Raw genomic sequence first — 19,746 nt, 5'->3', positions numbered from 1 at the left:
ATTATATTTTTCAATGTTTGTCTTTAATTTTTGTCATATTTTTCACAGGTATTTTTTTTATAATATCCATAAAATCATTTGGTATATTATGTTTGTATAATGTATAAAATATATATTATGTGTGTGGAATTTTGTGCTTTTATGTTTTCATACCCTGTTGTTATGATATGTGCTTTTTTGTTTGAGTATATGGATATAAGGTTTTAATTTATTCACTTATTGTACAGAATCTTTCTTGTAAATGGATTACGGACTACTTATAAAAGGGGACAAAACTCTGGTACATTTTCAAACACATATTGTATGTTTATAATAAATAAACAAGGAAAATGAACCTTTAGAAAAATATGCACAAATTACAAAAGCATAATGATGTATAACAAAATAAGGTTTAAAGTATAGAAGTACAAATTTAACGAATAAATGTTCTCTTCAGTTAATAATTGTAATTTTTTGTTGTTAATAAGTGTGTAGTAGGGCTTAACCAGTATCAATATCTTCTTAATATATTTATTTATTGATAGTAGGCCTATCCCTGTAAGATATTATAATTTAAGAAATTTATAAAATCATTCTTGCCATATAGTACATGCATAAAAAAAGAAGTAAAAGATATAATAGCAAAAGAATGGCATTGTTAGGTCAGATGCACGAAATTAGAGGCTTCTAATTTTAACAGTCTTTTCTTTTATATACATGTGTTTATATATCTGTACACATTTTGCTTTTTTATTAAAAATACAAATTAAATTTTAGGAGGTATATTATAATAAAAAGTATTTGTAAGAGTATTGCGATCTGTTAATTGTAAATGACTCTCGTGAATTTTACAAGAACAGCAAGGCTCAAGGTTATAAAACATTTTTCTAAACTCTGTCTTCAATCCCAGGATTTTCATTGGTCAGTGAATATTACATGCTGATTTCTGGCCAATCAGAAACTTTAGATTTGAGTTTGGAATTAACAGTTTGCTTTATAACCTGGGGACCAGATCAAACTTGATCATCCCCTAACAAGATCCTGGTCTAGTAAAATACTTTTGAGACAAAAGCAGAACAACTTTCATATAGAGATACTCTTATAAAAACCCGACACTGGCAAGAAAAAAATATGCAATTCAGAATGATAAATGCTTTAAATATGACTTTTTCCAAGATAGAAACCATTTGCTGACGATGTAATAACTAGAGGTTCAACCATTTTCCTGCTTTTGTGTTAACATTATGATACTATATTTTTATACATAGCAAAAAATATGTTTTATTTGAAATCAAACAGTAATTTAAAATTCCTAAAAGGAATCAAATCCTATAAATGCATGTACAATGTATTAAGATTTCTTTCCTTCCCAGTTATGTCAACTGTAAATATATAGTGAAAATGTATATATTTGTGTGAGATAGAGTGTCAAAATGAATCTGCCATGTATTTATAAAAAGAATAAAAATTTTATACATATATATGTGTGCAAGTTATCTCTTTATTAGAAAGCTATACAGAGTAACTGGTGGTGGTGGTGGTGTTGATAGTTTTCACTCCGGATCACAACAGTAAGCCACATTGAATTCACCAGAGCACAGTTCAACCACTTGCATCGTTCCTGGGCAGACTGTCAAGCAGTTTACCAGTAATAGTTGCCTTCTCTTTCGCAAGGAACTGAAACTTCTGTACATTGCAAGAGCAGAGGTACAGTGCGAATGACCGTAGATGGGATTTCATGATCAATCACAACGAAAGTTACCTGCACCGTCCGGGAATCAAACCCGGGTCGCCCGATTCACAGTCCAACGCTCTACCTATTGAGCTAACCGGACGGTGTTACAGAGTAACTAAACTTGACCTAGCATATATGTGGGGTTTGACCGAAAATGGGCGGAGAAGGGGGATCTATATAAACTTATGAACACAAAAATAGTTGGAAATGGCACCTCAGTTTTATGAAGTCTTTATACGATACATAACGAAAAATTCTACATTTCTCAGATATTCTCCCTCATGATCCACCTAGCACCAACTTGAATGGTATTCAATCTTCAAACACTATTACTAAATTGGGTAATTGGAATCAATGAGCCTGGAGGAAACCAAAAAAACAACAACAAAAAAATAACAACAAAAAAACAACAGAGTTGAAGGCTAGTATTTATGGGGCAACTTTTTTAACTACCATACACAGCACTGAAAACTTTTGTTGTTATAAGTAACAAAATTCTGGAAAGGGGAGGTAACTCAAAACATGTATTTATAATGATTAGTGCAAAACTGTTGCAACTGGTATAAAATAAAGAACATTATACAACTGCTCTGCACCAATTAGCCAGTAACATATCAAAAATATAATAATATATTAATTGTCAATAACATTTACAGGAAATTTGTAATGCTGTGAGTTGATACATGTACATTGTGATTAAAATGACTGTACCAGACAAGTATACCGAGATGTCTGTACCAGACAAGTATACCGAGATGTCTGTACCAGACAAGTATACCGAGAATGTCTGTACCAGACAAGTATACCGAGATGTCTGTACCAGACAAGTATACCAAGATGTCTGTACCAGACAAGTATACCGAGATGTCTGTACCAGACAAGTATACCGAGAATGTCTGTACCAGACAAGTATACCGAGATGTCTGTACCAGACAAGTATACCAAGATGTCTGTACCAGACAAGTATACCGAGATGTCTGTACCAGACAAGTATACCGAGATGTCTGTACCAGACAAGTATACCGAGATGTCTGTACCAGACAAGTATACCGAGAATGTCTGTACCAGACAAGTATACCGAGAATGTCTGTACCAGACAAGTATACCGAGATGTCTGTACCAGACAAGTATACCGAGATGTCTGTACCAGACAAGTATACCGAGATGTCTGTACCAGACAAGTATTACCGAGATGTCTGTACCAGACAAGTATACCGAGATGTCTGTACCAGACAAGTATACGAGAATGTCTGTACCAGACAAGTATACCGAGATGTCTGTAACAGACAAGTATACCGAGATGTCTGTACCAGACAAGTATACCGAGATGTCTGTAACAGACAAGTATACCGAGATGTCTGTAACAGACAAGTATACCGAGAATGTCTGTACCAGACAAGTATACCGAGAATGTCTGTACCAGACAAGTATACCGAGATGTCTGTACCAGACAAGTATACCGAGATGTCTGTAACCAACATATTGTGATCAATTTTATTATCATACAAAAGTGTAACATATTTATGAATATTTTTACTATATATGGATAATTTCCTGCCAGATACAGAGCAGTCAGGAGAAGAACTTTTTGTTGATCTTGACACACATTTTAGCCACGCCATGACAAAACCAACATAGTGCGTTTGCGACCAGCATTGATCCAGACCAGCTTGGGCATCCGCGCAGTCTGATCAGGATTCATGCTGTACGCTTACAAACCCTATAACAAGTAGAGAAACTGATAGCAAAATGCATGGATCCTGATCAGACTGCGCGGATGTTAAGGCTGGTCTGGATCCATGCTGGTCGCAATCGCACTATATTGGTGGAGTCATGGCGCGGCTCAAATTTTCTTTTTAGTTCTCCAAGCAAAGGACATAGTAACATTTGGATACTTACATGGCTACTCTATTGTTCTTTTAGCCACATAAGAGAAAACATAGCCACATAACAGCCTAAAGAATAAATGCCATCAAAGAAAAAGCACAGTTACCTATTGTTCATGTAGCCATCCAAGTACTCAAATGTATGTATGAACAAACAGACGACAGACAGACGATGGAAAAGTGATCCCTATATATTTCTATATGTTACTGCAGAGTAACAACAAAATTTATAATAGCTTAAGTCAGGAGAATTTCCGCCATAGACACTACACATACAAAAAACACAGACAAACAAAATTTTGTTATTTGTTTATTCAAATACAGTTGCATAGAAAAATGCAAAAACTGTTCTATCATATTAATAAATAATGTGTCAAAATTGAAAAAAAAATGTTGGTGCAAAGTTGATTACTATACAAAACAGTAATGTACATAAATATTATTCATATAAAAAAGGTAAAAATTTCAGACATATTATACATACATATATCAAATAAATAAGAACATTTATCAAAGATGAAAACAAATTATTATTATCATGAGTAGAAATAAAAAGATCCGATATTTATTATCTTCACATAATGTGAAGTGCCTTATTCTTCCTGAAGAATAAAATTCATTTCATGGTCAATAGCAAAATGGTAAAACTTTATCATTACTAGTATGTTAGATTTGAACTGTATCTGTATTCTGTATACAAAAACATTAACAAATTGATAATTGAAGGAAAATTCGGAACAACAGTCTTCTCCTTTAAAAATATTGTCTGCATAAATAAAACAAAAGTTGCATAATGATGTTTTCAAGTTCTCCTAGTCAATAGTACATGTATAGTAGGCAAGCTTTTTTTCACAGGAAGGTTCCCTTCCCTTAACTTTGGGGAAAATAACACATTGCAAAAGGGGACAAAAAACTTGATGTAAATGAAAACTGCATGATTCTAAAGAATTTACCTCGGAGGAAGATGCCTTTTTTTAGAGCCCCTGCTATAGAAGGAAAAAACCCTGGTACTTGGAATTCTAATCTATCAAATATAAGTAATAAATCCCCTATAGAGTACACCGTGTTTAAAATAACATGCCCTTTTACACGAAGAACATTGCAACAAATTGATTGACCTATTTGACAGATTGAAAATGTACAAATAGGAAAATAATTAAATTTATTATTGATTAAAGTTCTGAAACCACAGCTATTTGTTATTTCTATGGTAGAAGATATTTGGAATCTTTCCTCTAAACATGATAACAGTTTAGATTTTACAATGTAAAACATGAGGTTAGATTAAAATACCAGCAGATAATATAATTATGTTTCAAATACGAACTTTTCACAAAAATCTTTTAAAATTGATTCATCAAAAAAACTGTAACAATTTTCTTGAAGGTTTTACATTCAACAGAAATATACAGTACTGAAGTTAAATTTTACCAAAATATCAAATTTACTGGCTTTTATTCAATTACTTATATACAAGAAAAGGGAAAATCCTCAGACTATACTTAAATCACTTCTAGTAAAGTTACATTTATTTTGTTCAATATCTGGGACTGAAGATAGCAATATAGCAAAATATACAAGACATATTTTATAATATTGATCCGAGACAATCAAGTTTTGATATATAATCAATATGTTATTGTTCACATGCATAGAAAGTTCTTTATTTGAGATGAATTTGTCCTAGATGAGCAAACAAAAACGTATTGATGGAGCGATATTGGAATGTTAAGGAGAAGATTGCTTCATGGAAATGTTTTAATATCATTTCTTCTACAACTCCCTTTTCAATACTAGCTGCAATAATGAATTGCTGAAATGCTGCCAAATAGCTTGTAAAGCTGGCCGGCACATTTTGTGCACTCCAATATGAAAACATGTCATAATAACTGTTGCTGGCTGATAAATTCTAGTTTATCAATTCTGAATTCCCTTCAAAATACTCAAGTGGAATGTTCCAAATTAAAATAATTTCACGTCCATTTACATAAATTCAGCAGAAAAATTCACCAAATTATGAATGTTTTTAGTTTAATGTTTTAAAAGTTGTCTAATATCATAATTACATATACAGTCACATCTATATAATAATTAAAGCCACTGATGAACCAACATAACATTGTCTTTCCATTTCATTTTTTCTGATCCTCTAAAATTACGACTGATAAACCACCAGGACTTGTTACATGTACATATAATAACTACAGTTTTATAAACTGCCAACATTATAATGTTATATAAACAAACTATTTAAGACATATTGTCACCTTAGTGCAGTAACAGGTTAACTCCTAATATAATTCTATAGGAGTTAACTGGTTATTGCAATAAGGTGATGTATTCATACATTTTTTTCTTTGATTCATTTTACTATATACAAAAGTTCTGTTCTCAAAATTGGTATTAGTATCTGTTTTAATCATAGAGTTGAGACTCAACTGTTTATTTGATCAACTCTATTATAAATACCAGTTCCACACAAAATAAAAAATTAAACAAAATAATCGAAAAAGCACTTTTCTGAATGATGTTATAGACAAACTGATCATAATAATACAAATCAAATCATTTTAAACAAATCATATTTTTAGCACACTCTGCAAAATTGCATGTTTGTTTGCGCAATAAAGCTCTATTCCACACAGACACATTAAACAACTACAAAACATAAAACAGATTTCCTTCTACAGAAAACTTGGTGAGTATTTTCCCTATAATGTAAAACTGTTGTTTTTATATCACATGAGGGTTATAATGTTTTCAATGTAATATAAACATAATGTCTTCCTTTATATTATTGGTACACAAATATGATATAAACCCTGTATTTATAAATCAAATGGGTAACATCATTTTGAAAATGATGATTTATCACAAAAAGATGCCAGTTTTCGATGTTTTGAGGCTTTTGAGTAGCACGAAAATGTATTATACATATATTGTCAAAGAAAGCCCCATTTCTTTATAATATACTTACAATAACCCCTTAAACTGCTGAATTTTTCTAAAATGGACTTGTCCAGCTTCATCTTTTGGAACTGTCCATAATGAAATTTGGGGACAACCAGATGAAAAGTTTAAGTTTGTTAGCCAACAGTATAGAGTCTGGTAATACTGCATGGATATGCAGGCTGGCTTGGCTTTATACTGGTGGCAAGGGCTGATAATTTTCGGTTCAAGCAGTTTAAGGGATTTACTCATTGCTTTACCATAATTGTTTAATATACATCTACAAGAGAAATAACTCCTGTAAGACCCTATGTGTACAAGTCACAAAATTTTATCATAAATGGTGAAAATTAGAACATTATTTCAAGTGATATTAGTCCTTTATAATTCAATCTCCAGTGATAATTGTTATTCAAATTTAAAAAAAACAACCTTCTTTCCCAAACGGTAAAAATATAAATATAATGTAATGAAAAAAAACAACGCCTTTTTCAATTCTACTCATAAGACTATACAACCAAAACACTCTCTACATTGGTACATAAATAGTGCAACCGTCTACTTTTTAAAAATGAAAAAATAAACTAGTTAAATTGTAAATTTTGTAATATTGCTTAAAGAGACGTACAGGTAAGTTGGAAATAGGAGGTTTAAAAGGTTCTAAACATACAGAAAAAGATATCTATTTGGAATAAGAAAAAAGAATCAACAACAAAAAATAACAACAAATAATGCAACTGAATCAGATTAAGCAAACAACAACAAAAAAAAACACCAGAATGTTTAAATTTTATAATTTGTTCTTTGTTCTAAGATAACAAAATTATTTTGATTTTTTATTTTTTAATATTTTTCTTTTCAAAAGTTCAGCCTTCCGTACAAAAGAAAATAGTTATTATAGTCTTTTTTTAAATGAATTTGCCAAAAATATTTTAAAACAAATAAATAAAATATGATAACAAAAATGATAATAACTATCATATAAATAAAATATATTAATAATAAATTAATAATTTCCCAGAATTTCTAAAATAGTGATGGTCAACCGATTTGTTTATTTGTATAAACAATTCAAAATAAATAAACCAGAATCTTCCATATAATAAATTATACTATAAAATTTTAAACCTTTCGTTCTTTAATAAAGTTCCAAAAATAAATTAAAAATGTTTTTTTTTGGTTAGAAAATCTTTTCTGATCGAGATATTGTCCATCAATTTTAATACTATACATGTAGTTAACCTAATAGGTTTTGTTTGAAATATATGAATTTTGGCACCAAATACCGGAAGTAATTTCTGGTTCATTTAATTCTATTTTTAGACTAGCACACTTTCAAATGTTTTAAAGGGAATGTCAGTTTTATTCTAAGGAGTTGAGCTGTGGTGTAAAAATAAGTCCTTTACCTACTATATTTATGAAATGAACTTGACCTACTGTCCATTGTCACTTTTAGGGATTTCAATATCAAGATAATACGAAGAGTATCGAGCCTGGTCCGGCTGCCCGGATATTCAGGCTGGTCTGGCTACTGGTGGCCTGATCAAACCATTAACACCTAACCCAATCTTATAATGAAATAACATACTTTAATTTAATTAATACTGACATTCCCTTTAAAAGAAACAGTGAGGTTACCAAATTTTTGTACACATTTAAACACTATTATATACTACCCTTTTCAGTTTTTCGTTAACCTGTTGAAAATAAAAATAATAGAAATTTTGAAATGAATACTCAAATTTGTATCACAAAATGATTTTAACCAGAGTCTTTCTATCTGAAAGACCCTGTTTCAACTAAATTTATTCAAAACTGATTTTAATAAAAAAAATCGTGTTGAAAACTACTTTAACCTGAAACACTGGCATTTCTTATAAGTGAACTGTGAGGAAAAGTTAAACAAATTAATAGTACAGAAAATATTTTATCACTTAAATGTACATACTTAGTTATAATTAGCAAATACATAATGAGTTTTAAGCTAAGAAAATCTTCTGGTTAAGTATAGGAGACAAACCTATTGATTAACCTACAATGTCTTAGAATAACTTCAAGCAAAGAGTGAGACCTAATTAATCAGTAGATATTTCTTTCTAAGGAAAGCCATATTTCCTGTACATTAATGGAAACTCATTAACACTTACAAAAAAAAAAACTGTTCAGGAAGTTATACAGTTAATTAAGATTAATGTCTCTCTTTTTATATCAAATGATTGAGACAAATACCATTTATATAATATATACTTTTAATACTTAAGTCTTTAGAATGATATAAAACTGATATTATATCAGATAGCAGCTTTTATGATGCCATTATTTTCAACAATTATATCTTTCTTGTGTCAATAAATTAAAACATGATCTTCTGCAAACAGATATTAGCTCTACTATTCTATAATATAGTTTTTATATCTTTAAATTGTTTAGTATAAACATTAATTAAGTCATATATATTCCTTATTCTCCATCTTTTTTCTCTTCTTGTTCACTCTTTTTCGATTTTATTTCTTGCCTAGTTTTAAAACCTTTAAACCCTGCCTGTATTTTAGTAGCTGCATGAGCCACCTCTGGATCATTTAAATCAATATCTATCTTTTCCTCACCTTCAGTAGTATCAGCTGGCTTAGCTTCTTCCGTTTTTTCCTCGGCTTTTTCAGTCTCTTCACCTTCCTTTACATCAGTGCCTGATTCTTTTTTCGATTTAATTTCTTGCCGGGTTTTAAATCCTTTGAAACCTGCCTGAATTTTTGTAGCAGCTTTTTCCACTTCTGGATCATTTAAATCAATGTCAACTTTTTCTTCCTCTTCTTTCTTTTCTTCTGTTTTTTCCTCTGTAGTTTCTGTAGTTTCCTGACTTTTAGCATCTTTTTTAGCTTGTATTTCTTTTCGTGTTTGAAATCCCTTAAATCCTGCTTGAATCTTTAATGCTGCCTTTTCTGTTTCAGGATCATTCAAGTCAATGTCAACTGTTTCTTCTTCTGTTTCCTCTTTCTTTTCTGATTCCTGTGCATCCTTGAAATTTAATATAGAAATTAAAAATAGTTAGTGGAATCACAGTACCAAAGTTTTCCATTGAGAATTGTTTGTTTATAATAGAAATAAACAAATTAAATTGTAAATCACATGCAGACCATTCTCCATCTTTTGTATTTTCACAGACATAATATCAGAGCTGGTCTCAGTTATAAAACTGATTACTTCATTTTGGTCATGGAATTGAAGTACATGTAGTTTTTTGTTTTTTTTTTTAAATTTGCATTTTCTAAACTTTGTGGCCAAAATATAGATTTAATAAAATTTATGAGTACTCTGTGACTAAAGGACTAGGTGTGTATATTTTGTTGCAGAATGAGATAAACAGATCAAAGTATTTAACTGTTTAAACTTTAATCAAACTGGTTCGCATTGTTGATGATGCATCAAAATCATCCAAGCATACACATGCTAGTTTTCATGAAAATTTTGAAAATGTATATAAAAGTAAAATTTTATGAAATGAACAAAGAAAATATTTAATTTACACATTGCAACAGCACTTACAATCCACGTAAATTTTCAAATTGAGGTCAAAATATGCAAAAATAACCCTTAATCCATTAGTCATGCAGTAAAACTTGGAGATAAATACTGCAAAAGCAGACATTAATCAAAAATAACATGTAAATTGATTATTAATTAAATCAGGGTCTTTCAAATAAATACTATTTGAAAGACCTTGATTCAATCTTGAATCTTTTTACTTTTCTTAAAGTATTTGTACATTTTTCATTTGAAAAGTTTGATTTTAATTTGTAGGCATGCAGCTTTGAGACTTGAAAGAAAGATTATCTTTTAAGTTTGAAATCAGAAAGCTTACAAGCTTCATTAATTATATTTTGGCACACATACACACATACTTACCATAAACTTTGTACTGTTAACAAAGTGATTGGACTTGAGAGAAAATTAGCTAATTACTTACTGACACTTACCATATATATATTTTGAAATTTGATATCCTCTTTGACTTTTCTTAAATGTCATAATTAGAATGGTTATTCATAATTCAATGCCTACTTACTTTCTTGGTCTACCTAAAGTTGTTTCCCACATGCCCATCTCTCTTCAGCAAGCCCACCTTCCCCATCCCCTGCCCTAACCCCCTTTCCCTTTGTTAAGCATTTCTTTTAATCCTATTAACGTTAACAAATTAACAGAACAAAGTTCTTAAATTAAAAAAAAAAAACTGCAGGTCTACCATTTGTCTACTGTTTTAGCATTTAACAGGGAATGACATTAAACCTTAACAGACATTATTTTCGGAACTCCCCGAGGAATAAACTGGCGCTAAATTGATATCAACTGTGCATTTAAAATGGAAATATTGTCTGACATTATCCTCATAAAAAGTGATATTTACTGAAAACTAAACACATAATTTTCCTATCAACCTTTTAAATATACTTAAAAAGTCCTACACACAGACAATCCTCGATGGTTTAAGAGAAGGTCATAAAATAAGTTTACTATGAGGACATTTTTTATTGTCATAGTCCCATGTGAGAGCCTTATAGGGTAAAAACGTCAGTTTCTATTTTATTCAATAACAAAATTTTTTCTATGTTGAATATAAAAGTATAAAAGGATATTTCCTCAAACAAAACAATTATTATGCTATTCAGTCAAATAAATAGTAAATACACAATCATGTATTACATAACCTGACCAGAATTGTTCATTAAAGTTACACAAAATCTACAAGTAACACTGGATGCTTATGGACCACTACGAGCCCAAATTGAGCTTCTTTGGCCTTTAAGTTACAACTGACCTTAATCCTAAAATGTATAAAGCTGTATCTGACGAAAAATTGTATAAATATTTAAAACTTGTGATGTAGAATCTCAATTTACATGTAATTTGATATATAACTATGAATATTGTATGCTAATAGAATAGAATGTTTCAGAATAAATGTTTCGAAACAAAATATTCTGCTGCTATTTTTAGGTTTTAGGTTTGTCGGTGACCAAGTCATGCATGACTCACTAGCTTACAATAAAATATACTGACAAATTCCTTTCCTTCTAAGTATTTTGTAATCATTTTAATCACAAAAAAATAAACAAAAATTCACGATTCACAGACAGCAAATATAAAGCTTTATACATCTAAAGAAATACATAAAACAAATTTTGCCTCACTCAGTAGAGATTGGTCAGTTTAGATTTATGTCCTTTCTTTTTTTCATATTTCATTTGTAAGAATAAACTGTAGACTGACCTTGACCTTTAAGACTTGGACTCATCAAGATTGACATTTGGCATTGAGCATTTAGCGCTTTAGAATTTGAATGTAAAGCTTGCAACTTGACAAAGCAATGAAAGCTGAAATTGGACATTAAAATCTGCTCCAAACCTGTCTATTCTGTACTTAATGCTGGTCAACTGTTACTATGCAGTTTAAGAAATACTTACTATATTCATTGCAGGTGTATATTAATGTCTTTAAAGTCGCCCATAACCTCTCAAAGCAACAATATGTTTAATAAACTTCATACCTTTATTGCTTTAATTTCTTGCCTTGCCTGCATGCCTTTAAAACCGGCCTGTATTTTCAATGCAGCTTTTTCAACCTCAGGATCTTTTAAATCTATATCTACCTCTTCTTCTTCTTTCTTATCATCCACTTTCTCTTCTGTCTTCTGTTCGGTCTTACTTTCCTGAAGATATATCACATTCTCATTACATATACATTACAGTTCTAAAGTTCCCATCGGAAAATTTTAAATCTAGAATAAACCAATGAAATAAATCTACAATCAACCAATGAAATTCTTCATTATGAAAAAAGTAATTTTCTGAAGATAAATTGTATTCTCATAACATAAACATTTTTCTCCTAAAGTTCCAAGTGATCAATTTCAAATCTATAATCAACCAATGAAATGCTTCGTAATGAGGTAAGTACTCTCTTGTAGACATATCATAATCTCAATACATGAACATTATACTTCTAACAAAACTATTGGTCAATTTCAAATCTGTAATCAACCAATCAAAAGCTATATAATATAGAAAGCAAATTTCTGCAAGATAAATCACTAGCTCATTACATAAATATAATACTTGTATGACCATTGCCAGTTTTTAGTGGCCAGTCTCCCTAAACAAGCCATTGGTCATTTTCAATTCTCAATCAACCACTGAAATGCTACGTCATCTAGAAAAGTACTTTCACTGTACATATAAATTATAATTTTATGAAAATTCTAATATTGATTTGATATAACTTATTTACACTTATAAAGAATACTCTCCAAAAACAATGGTTTAATGTACTTGTGTAATTATTCTACATTGATCTATGAGACTGCAACGCTTAAACTTTATAAGTCATAAACATCTCAAAAACTTTATAGGAATGTAAATATGGTAATTTCTATGTATTTAGTTTTAGCAAACATATAGCTTCTACAATATAAACTATGACATTTTAGTAGCTTATAATACAGGCTGTCCAGCACCTTCCAACATAAAATTAGGGCAAATTTTAGGGCAATTTTTTAGAAATTTTAGGGCTAAAATAAGGAATTTTAGGGTACATAATAGAAATTTTAGGGCTAAAATTTGGAATTTTATAACTAAACTAAGACCCCAAAAGACCATGATGTGGGCTAACCTTTGCATATTTGATACAACAGTAACTCACAAATAATACTCTTGTTTAGTTAGAGCAAAGGTGTTTACCACTGTGGACTCACTGGTCAACTGCCTCCCCTGGGGAAATGGTCATAGTCAAACCATGTTCAAACCATATTTGAAATATGTTTTTTCAATGGTTGAACATGTCAAAAGAACATGTTCTACCTATGTTTTGGGAATGTTATAACCACAAGTGACTAAAAAGGAATTCTTATACAGTGAAATTCATGCACAATGCAGCTTTTGAATATGGACAAATGAATTTTTTTGTACAAGTAGGAAGTAAAAGGGCATTAGCCTTAGTACAATCATTTGAACAAATGGGAAGCATCTGTTATCAACACACAAAATTGCACATCAAAAAAGTTCATCACATAGACCATTCAATTGCAGTTTATCTAGATCATATAATTGCAAAATGTGTGTACATGGTTACTGGAAATGAGCTTTAAATTAGTGAACTGCCAAATTATTTTGAGTGTGATAAAATTATATGAGTCTGCCTTTATGCACCATATGAATGAAAGAACAAGAATTTGAATGAAAACTTTGCAAAATAAGCAATTTCTCCTACAGAGGCATTGGAAAGGATAAATAAGTATGAGGGATATAATTAATTTTGCAAAGTCTACGTTAACACATTAAGTACTTTGCAATGTTGTTTTGAAATTATGCAGATTTAAATAAAAGAGTTGTGAGTAAACAAATTGTACATTAATTTTTGACAACTATTTATACATGTTTTTAATTAAGATTGTGTTACAACAGCTTCATAATGATCATTTTCAAATATTATATTATGATATAAATGGACCACTTCAGCTATTTGGAAAAAAAGAACAAACATAAAATTCAAGATATCTGGAGTTGGCAAAACAGTGTCAAAATATTCCAGAATAAGTGGACCTCTTATGGATATGATTTAAGTTTCAGGACACCATGATATGGTAGTGTTTTTGCTGTTAACGTCAAAAACTGCTTTGCTTATGAAAAAGTAATGTTACGGACATAGTCAAAGTAACTTTTAGTTGGAACGAAACTATTTCATAATGTCACCAATTTTGAGTTGGCAAATCATGGCCAAATCATTTTTGACCATTTCAAAACATGGTCGACTTTGTTATGTCCGTGACCATTTTCGCAGGGTTACAAGTTATAAGTAAGTTTATAACAAAAGATAAAAAAAATAGGAATTTCAGTGAAAAAATAGGGCATTTTTAGGAATTCCCTTTGAATTTTTCACTTTTTTAGGAATTTTAGCCAAACTGAAAAAAAATAGGATTTTTTAGGAATTTTAGGGACGCTGGACAGCCTGATAATATTGTATTAAGAGGAAAAAACTACATTATATTGTTAAAGTTGATACATAGGCATTTGACTCAGGTTGCCTGTCTTATGTATTATACATGTATACTAAATATGCAATAAATGAATACATGTATGTATAGTATAAATTTCAGTTTTTACCAAAAACAAAAACTAAAAAAAACTATGACACATGTATATATATTATATAACTTGTAATCAAGACATCAAATCTTGATGCAAGTGATTAACCCTAAACCTGCTGGTGTCTACAGAATCTACCCATGTGACCAGTGCAGACCAAGATCAGCTGGCACATACTTTTGATCTGATTATGGTCTGCACTGTTCACAATTCAGTCAGTATATTTTTATTTTAAATTCTTTAAAAAAAATGTTTTTGTCTGGATTGAAAGATGGAAAAGTCCATTTAAAATATTTAGCATGGTAATGATTAAAATAGAAAACATGTCTATGACCATCTTCAGACTTCAGTACTATACATGTAAATGTATTTGATAATCATATATCAAATATGAGTTTATGCAATAAAAAATTTACAGCCGGGTTATTTTATTATATCAATAAAACTAAGGAATGACTTATGAAGTGTCATACAAATATATAAAGTTAAATTAAAGCAGGTATTTTAGATTTATATATAGATCTAGTTTAATGTTAATGTCATAGATACGAGATCTAAACTTTTATTGCTGTAACATCAGCTATCATAGCAAAAAGAAATTTGACAATAAAGTCCATTGAAAAATGAATAGACTGATTATTCTAACTTTATGTCTGCAGGAGGCAACAGATTCTATGCATGCAACCAGTGCAGACCAAGAGAAGCCGGGACATTTGTTTCATCTGATCATGGTCTGCACTGTTATGTACCGTCAGTACAAACTTTAATAAAAATTTCCTTTTAAATGATGATTGGTTTTATCCACATTGAAGAATGGACAAGTTCATTTAAGATATTTAGCATGGTACAATTAAGTGTTCACAATGTCACTCTAATATGCTAACAATAGTAATTTTGTTAAACTATATAATGTCATCTAGTACAGCACTATGTAAATAGAAATTGGCTTCTATAAAAAGTAATACTGACTCATTCGTCAAAAATAGAATTTGTTCCCTTCAAATACAATAAGACAAAATTGTTTTTTCTTTACCTCTTATTCTTAAGAAGATATTGAACAGTTTGACAATGCCATAAGGATAAAATAATTTTCCCAACCGTCTCCTACATTTATCTAATTTACAAAACATTAAATAAACGCTGACTCGGCATTTATCGATATTTTGCAGAATCAAATTATGTCCTCCATTTGGAACCCATCATGTGAATTTTCTTGTCATTTTAGGATAAAAAGTGTACCCTTAATGTCTTAAAAATTGTCAGGGATAACACTTAAAGCTGGCAAGCTGGCAATACTTAAAACTATCATTTTTCACAACTTGTGAATTTGTTGTAGTGCTTTTAATATTTACATTGTACTTGCATATTTTTTTGGAAAAAAAGTTTTGCTCTCTTCATATAACAGGCAAAGTTCTTGTGCAATAAAGTTGGTTACGTTTTCTAAAGTTAATGTTTGACAAAATAGTGAAGGCAATGGAATAATTCCTAATATATCTTAAACATCATAATTTTTTGGGTTTAAAACCACAAAAAAATTCTTTTTAGTCTTTTACGGGGGAATTCATAGGGCCCCAAGGTTCTTGGGCCCGGGCGTGGGATTTTCCAAGGTTTTGGATAAAAAAGAAGGGAAAATTTCCCTTGGGAAAACCCTTTGGGGGAAATTTATAAAAGGGGGCCAAATAAAAGGTTCCAGGGAAAATTAACATATGGGGGGGTTTAAACCCTGCCCCTACCAAAAATATTTTTCAAATAGACCATGTCCCAGGTTGTCAATCTGGATAAAACCATTCATCATTTTAGGGAAAATTTCAAAATATTTACTGAACTGAATAGTGACCACTGACCATCATTAGACAGCACAGCTGACCTAGGTCTGCACTGGTCACATGGTGAAAATCAGTTGCTGCAAGCAGGCGAAGGGTTAAACTTTTCACTTTCTTGTAATTTCAACAGATTTTTCTACATTTCTGAGACAGCATATAATTATGTACATGTAACAATTACAAACACCAATGTAAGTGTTTTCATGCAAAATACAAGCTTGTACAGCAATGTGTTTGAAATAAATTCACAGAAAACTCAGTCATGTCTGTGCTTAAATAACAACCATACAGAGGTCATGCAATTTCTGTGCAAAGCTGGAAAAAATAATGAAAATTAATAAAATGTTTCAAAAATAAGAAGGTAACTTTTTGTTACTAAACAAGAATTAATACAGCTAAAAAGGGCATAACTAACTACAATTGAGTGCTACAAAAAGGTCTGGCTGAAGTCAAAATAGTTAGTGTTTTATTGCACTATAACATGTTAACATATTGTGGCAAGGTGATTTTCTACATTCTTTTTCTAAATTTAAGGCTTGATGCAAAACTGGACTAAATACCTTCTTTTTTCAAAATGGAGATATACTAGTTTTGCATTCAACCCTCAAAGTATGTCTCAATAAAATCTAAGATCATGTAAATCCTTTATTAGCATAGAACAGTTACTCCCTGGGGGAAATTGAAATTCACAATTTTAAAGGTCTAGCAATTTGTTTCATTGCAGAACATGTCATTGGAAATTTAAAATAATTTATATCAATTTCAAATAAAATCTAAATATTTTTGCATCCTTTTAAGAAACAAAAAATCAAAGTATTTTTTTTTAAGTGAGACAAGTTCTTCAAGGAATATTTTCAATATTTCAAAACATTAAGAAGTGACTTTAATTGTTTTCAAGAAGTTTAATAAATCCACAAGCTTAACAAGAAGAACTTCACAAGTTTGCAGAACGATTTGATTTTGATTTAGTCGCAAAATTAAACAAAATCTTGATTTTTGACATGACTGTAGATCTAACAATAATAACAACAACAACAATAACAAAACAAGGCAACATGGAATACTTTGTGTGTATTATAGAAACAAACTAAGGTTTGCTAACTGACAATATTAAATCTAGGGTATGTCTATAACTAGGTATACAGTAGCTATCCGAGACCTTGACCTACACACCTTCAAAGCATTGACCTCTTTCCGCGCCAAATGGCCGCGAAATCCTGTCTGAATTTTAAGAGCAGCTTGCGCTACTTCAGGATCATTTAAATCTATATCAACCTCCTCCTCTGCTTCTGTTGTTTTTTTCTCCTCCACCTCACCTTGAGGCTCAGTTGTTGTCTTCTCTGTTTCATTGGTGCTAGAATCTGTTTGTTTGTCCTGTTAATAATGTTGGTGATATATGCATGAAGCAAGGTTAGAAGATTTCACAACAAAACACATACACTAAATCACACACTAAAATTACTACGTGACAACTTATACCAAGAGATATGGTCTAAGAAAGATGTTTGCAAAGAACTATTTTTTCCAAAAGATAACAAAAATCTACCTAAAAAATTTCAAATTTGTGCCAAATTTCACTAGTTTTTGCATCTATTTCACTAACAAAAATGTGATTATAGACCCAAATCTCAGAGGGGTTTCGCATATTAGTCAAATACGAGGCGGGTTCATGGTCCCCTATCCATCACCCCAACCCTATATCCACCTAAGCCCCACTCTGAATATACACATGAACAAACACCAAGATAAAAGTGACATAGCTACAATAGAATTGAAGTAATAAAGCATAGTTGCTTTCAACATTTATGACATGACAGCACACAGTAAGCTACAGAGGTTTTAAAGTCCCTAAAATAATAAACTTGTTTTATAATTCCAAAACCACCTTGCTTCATAATAATATTATATTAGTATTTAGGACATAAAATCATGCAAGCTAGATTATTGTACATTTAGATGATAATTTGAGTGTAATGAAAGAGGCAGGAACATAATTTTTAGTACTAGAACGCAACAACATACTGTGTATTAATAAAACATTTTTTATACATGTATATAAATTATATTTCAGCCATTTTCCTGGACTTGCCAGTACTCTGGTGTCCTTTGTTAAATACTTTTCTTGCATATCAGACAGGATTATTTACAGATTTATTGTTTACACCAGTGCTAGAGAAATCTGTCTTACACCTCCTCCATGTAAGACAAGTTGCATGCATTAAGTGACATTATTCCTAGACACCTTTTATGAATGTATTACGTACTTAAGATGACGTCATTTTGCTGCAAAGTTGTAAATGGTAACAATACAGAAAGCAAACTGACTTTTCTATAAATATAAATGATATTGTTTGGAACATGCTGTATTTTTCCTAACCCTCACCTTTAACTGTTGTCTGGTTTTATGGCCTTTAAAACCTGCTTGTATTTTTAGGGCTGCTGCATTGACCTCTGGATCATTAAGGTCAATATCTATTTCTTCCTCTTCAGTGGGCGGGGCACCATCAGTTGGAGGAGCACTTTCAGTGGGAGGGGCAGCGTCAGTGGGGGAGGAGCTTTCATTTTTATCCTGTATTAATGGTTAAAAGCACACTTCACACAATAAGCTCACAGCAAATAGTTTAAGCAAGAAAAAGTGCATGTGACAAAGAAAATGTCACTTTAAAAGACATTTATCATATGTACTAAAAACTCTCAAATACTGAGTTGTGCTTTAAGTTTATACACAAAAAGTTGCTCTACAAAGTTGCAATTTTCAAACAATAAATGAAATTAGAAGAGAGAAAATTTTACAGTGAAACCTTTCTAGTTTCTACAGCTACCACATTTTTTTTCATGTAAAAAGTGAAAATTAAAAAACAAAATTGAGAAAAAAAGTTCTACTTTATAAAATAAAAAATTAAAGAATTATGCATAAAATGTTTCATATAAAAATAAAGTCTTCTGCTTGTCATTAAAAAGGTTTCCATTTAATGTTTTTAGTTATATATGACTTTTATTTTAATGTTACATGACCACTGCAGTCAGAACTTGGTTAGTAAATTACAAAAATATTTTCAAACACTCCACTTCTCCAAAAAATACATTTTCACAGTAATATACATAAAGTGTAAAATCAGAAAATTTCGTGTGAGATTAAATTTTGCTAATTTCATAAATTTTAGATTTTCAGGAAATTAAAGGTACTAATCTTTAAATATAAAAATTGTAGAGAATAATAACTGACTCAAATTCTTATC

General features: G+C 30.6%; 1 protein-coding gene across 8 annotated transcripts in view; it reads right to left on the bottom strand.

Annotated features, from left to right (window-relative positions):
- Nucleotides 1–3,897: 3,897 nt before the first annotated feature.
- LOC132741489 (cilia- and flagella-associated protein 251-like) overlaps nt 3,898–19,746 on the bottom strand; it is a 66,884-nt gene continuing 51,035 nt past the window's right edge. The window contains exons 6-10 of one of the 8 annotated variants that reach the window (XM_060729668.1): nt 18,891–19,076; nt 17,681–17,881; nt 12,092–12,253; nt 9,156–9,564; nt 3,898–8,246 (exon numbers count right to left, since the gene is read on the bottom strand). In XM_060729668.1, coding sequence (XP_060585651.1) covers nt 8,242–8,246; nt 9,156–9,564; nt 12,092–12,253; nt 17,681–17,881; nt 18,891–19,076 — 963 coding nt within the window. In that variant the 3' untranslated portion in view covers nt 3,898–8,241. Of the gene's footprint in view, nt 8,247–8,314; nt 9,565–12,091; nt 12,254–17,680; nt 17,882–18,890; nt 19,077–19,746 lie in introns of those variants that run through there. The other 7 variants (XM_060729666.1, XM_060729667.1, XM_060729663.1 and 4 more) reach the window with 7 other exon arrangements.

Source organism: Ruditapes philippinarum, unplaced genomic scaffold (genome assembly GCF_026571515.1).
Source record: "Ruditapes philippinarum isolate M1 unplaced genomic scaffold, ASM2657151v2 ctg45_1_1_1_1, whole genome shotgun sequence".
Classification (NCBI taxonomy): domain Eukaryota; kingdom Metazoa; phylum Mollusca; class Bivalvia; order Venerida; family Veneridae; genus Ruditapes; species Ruditapes philippinarum.
This window is presented reverse-complemented; position numbering and strand designations above follow the sequence as displayed.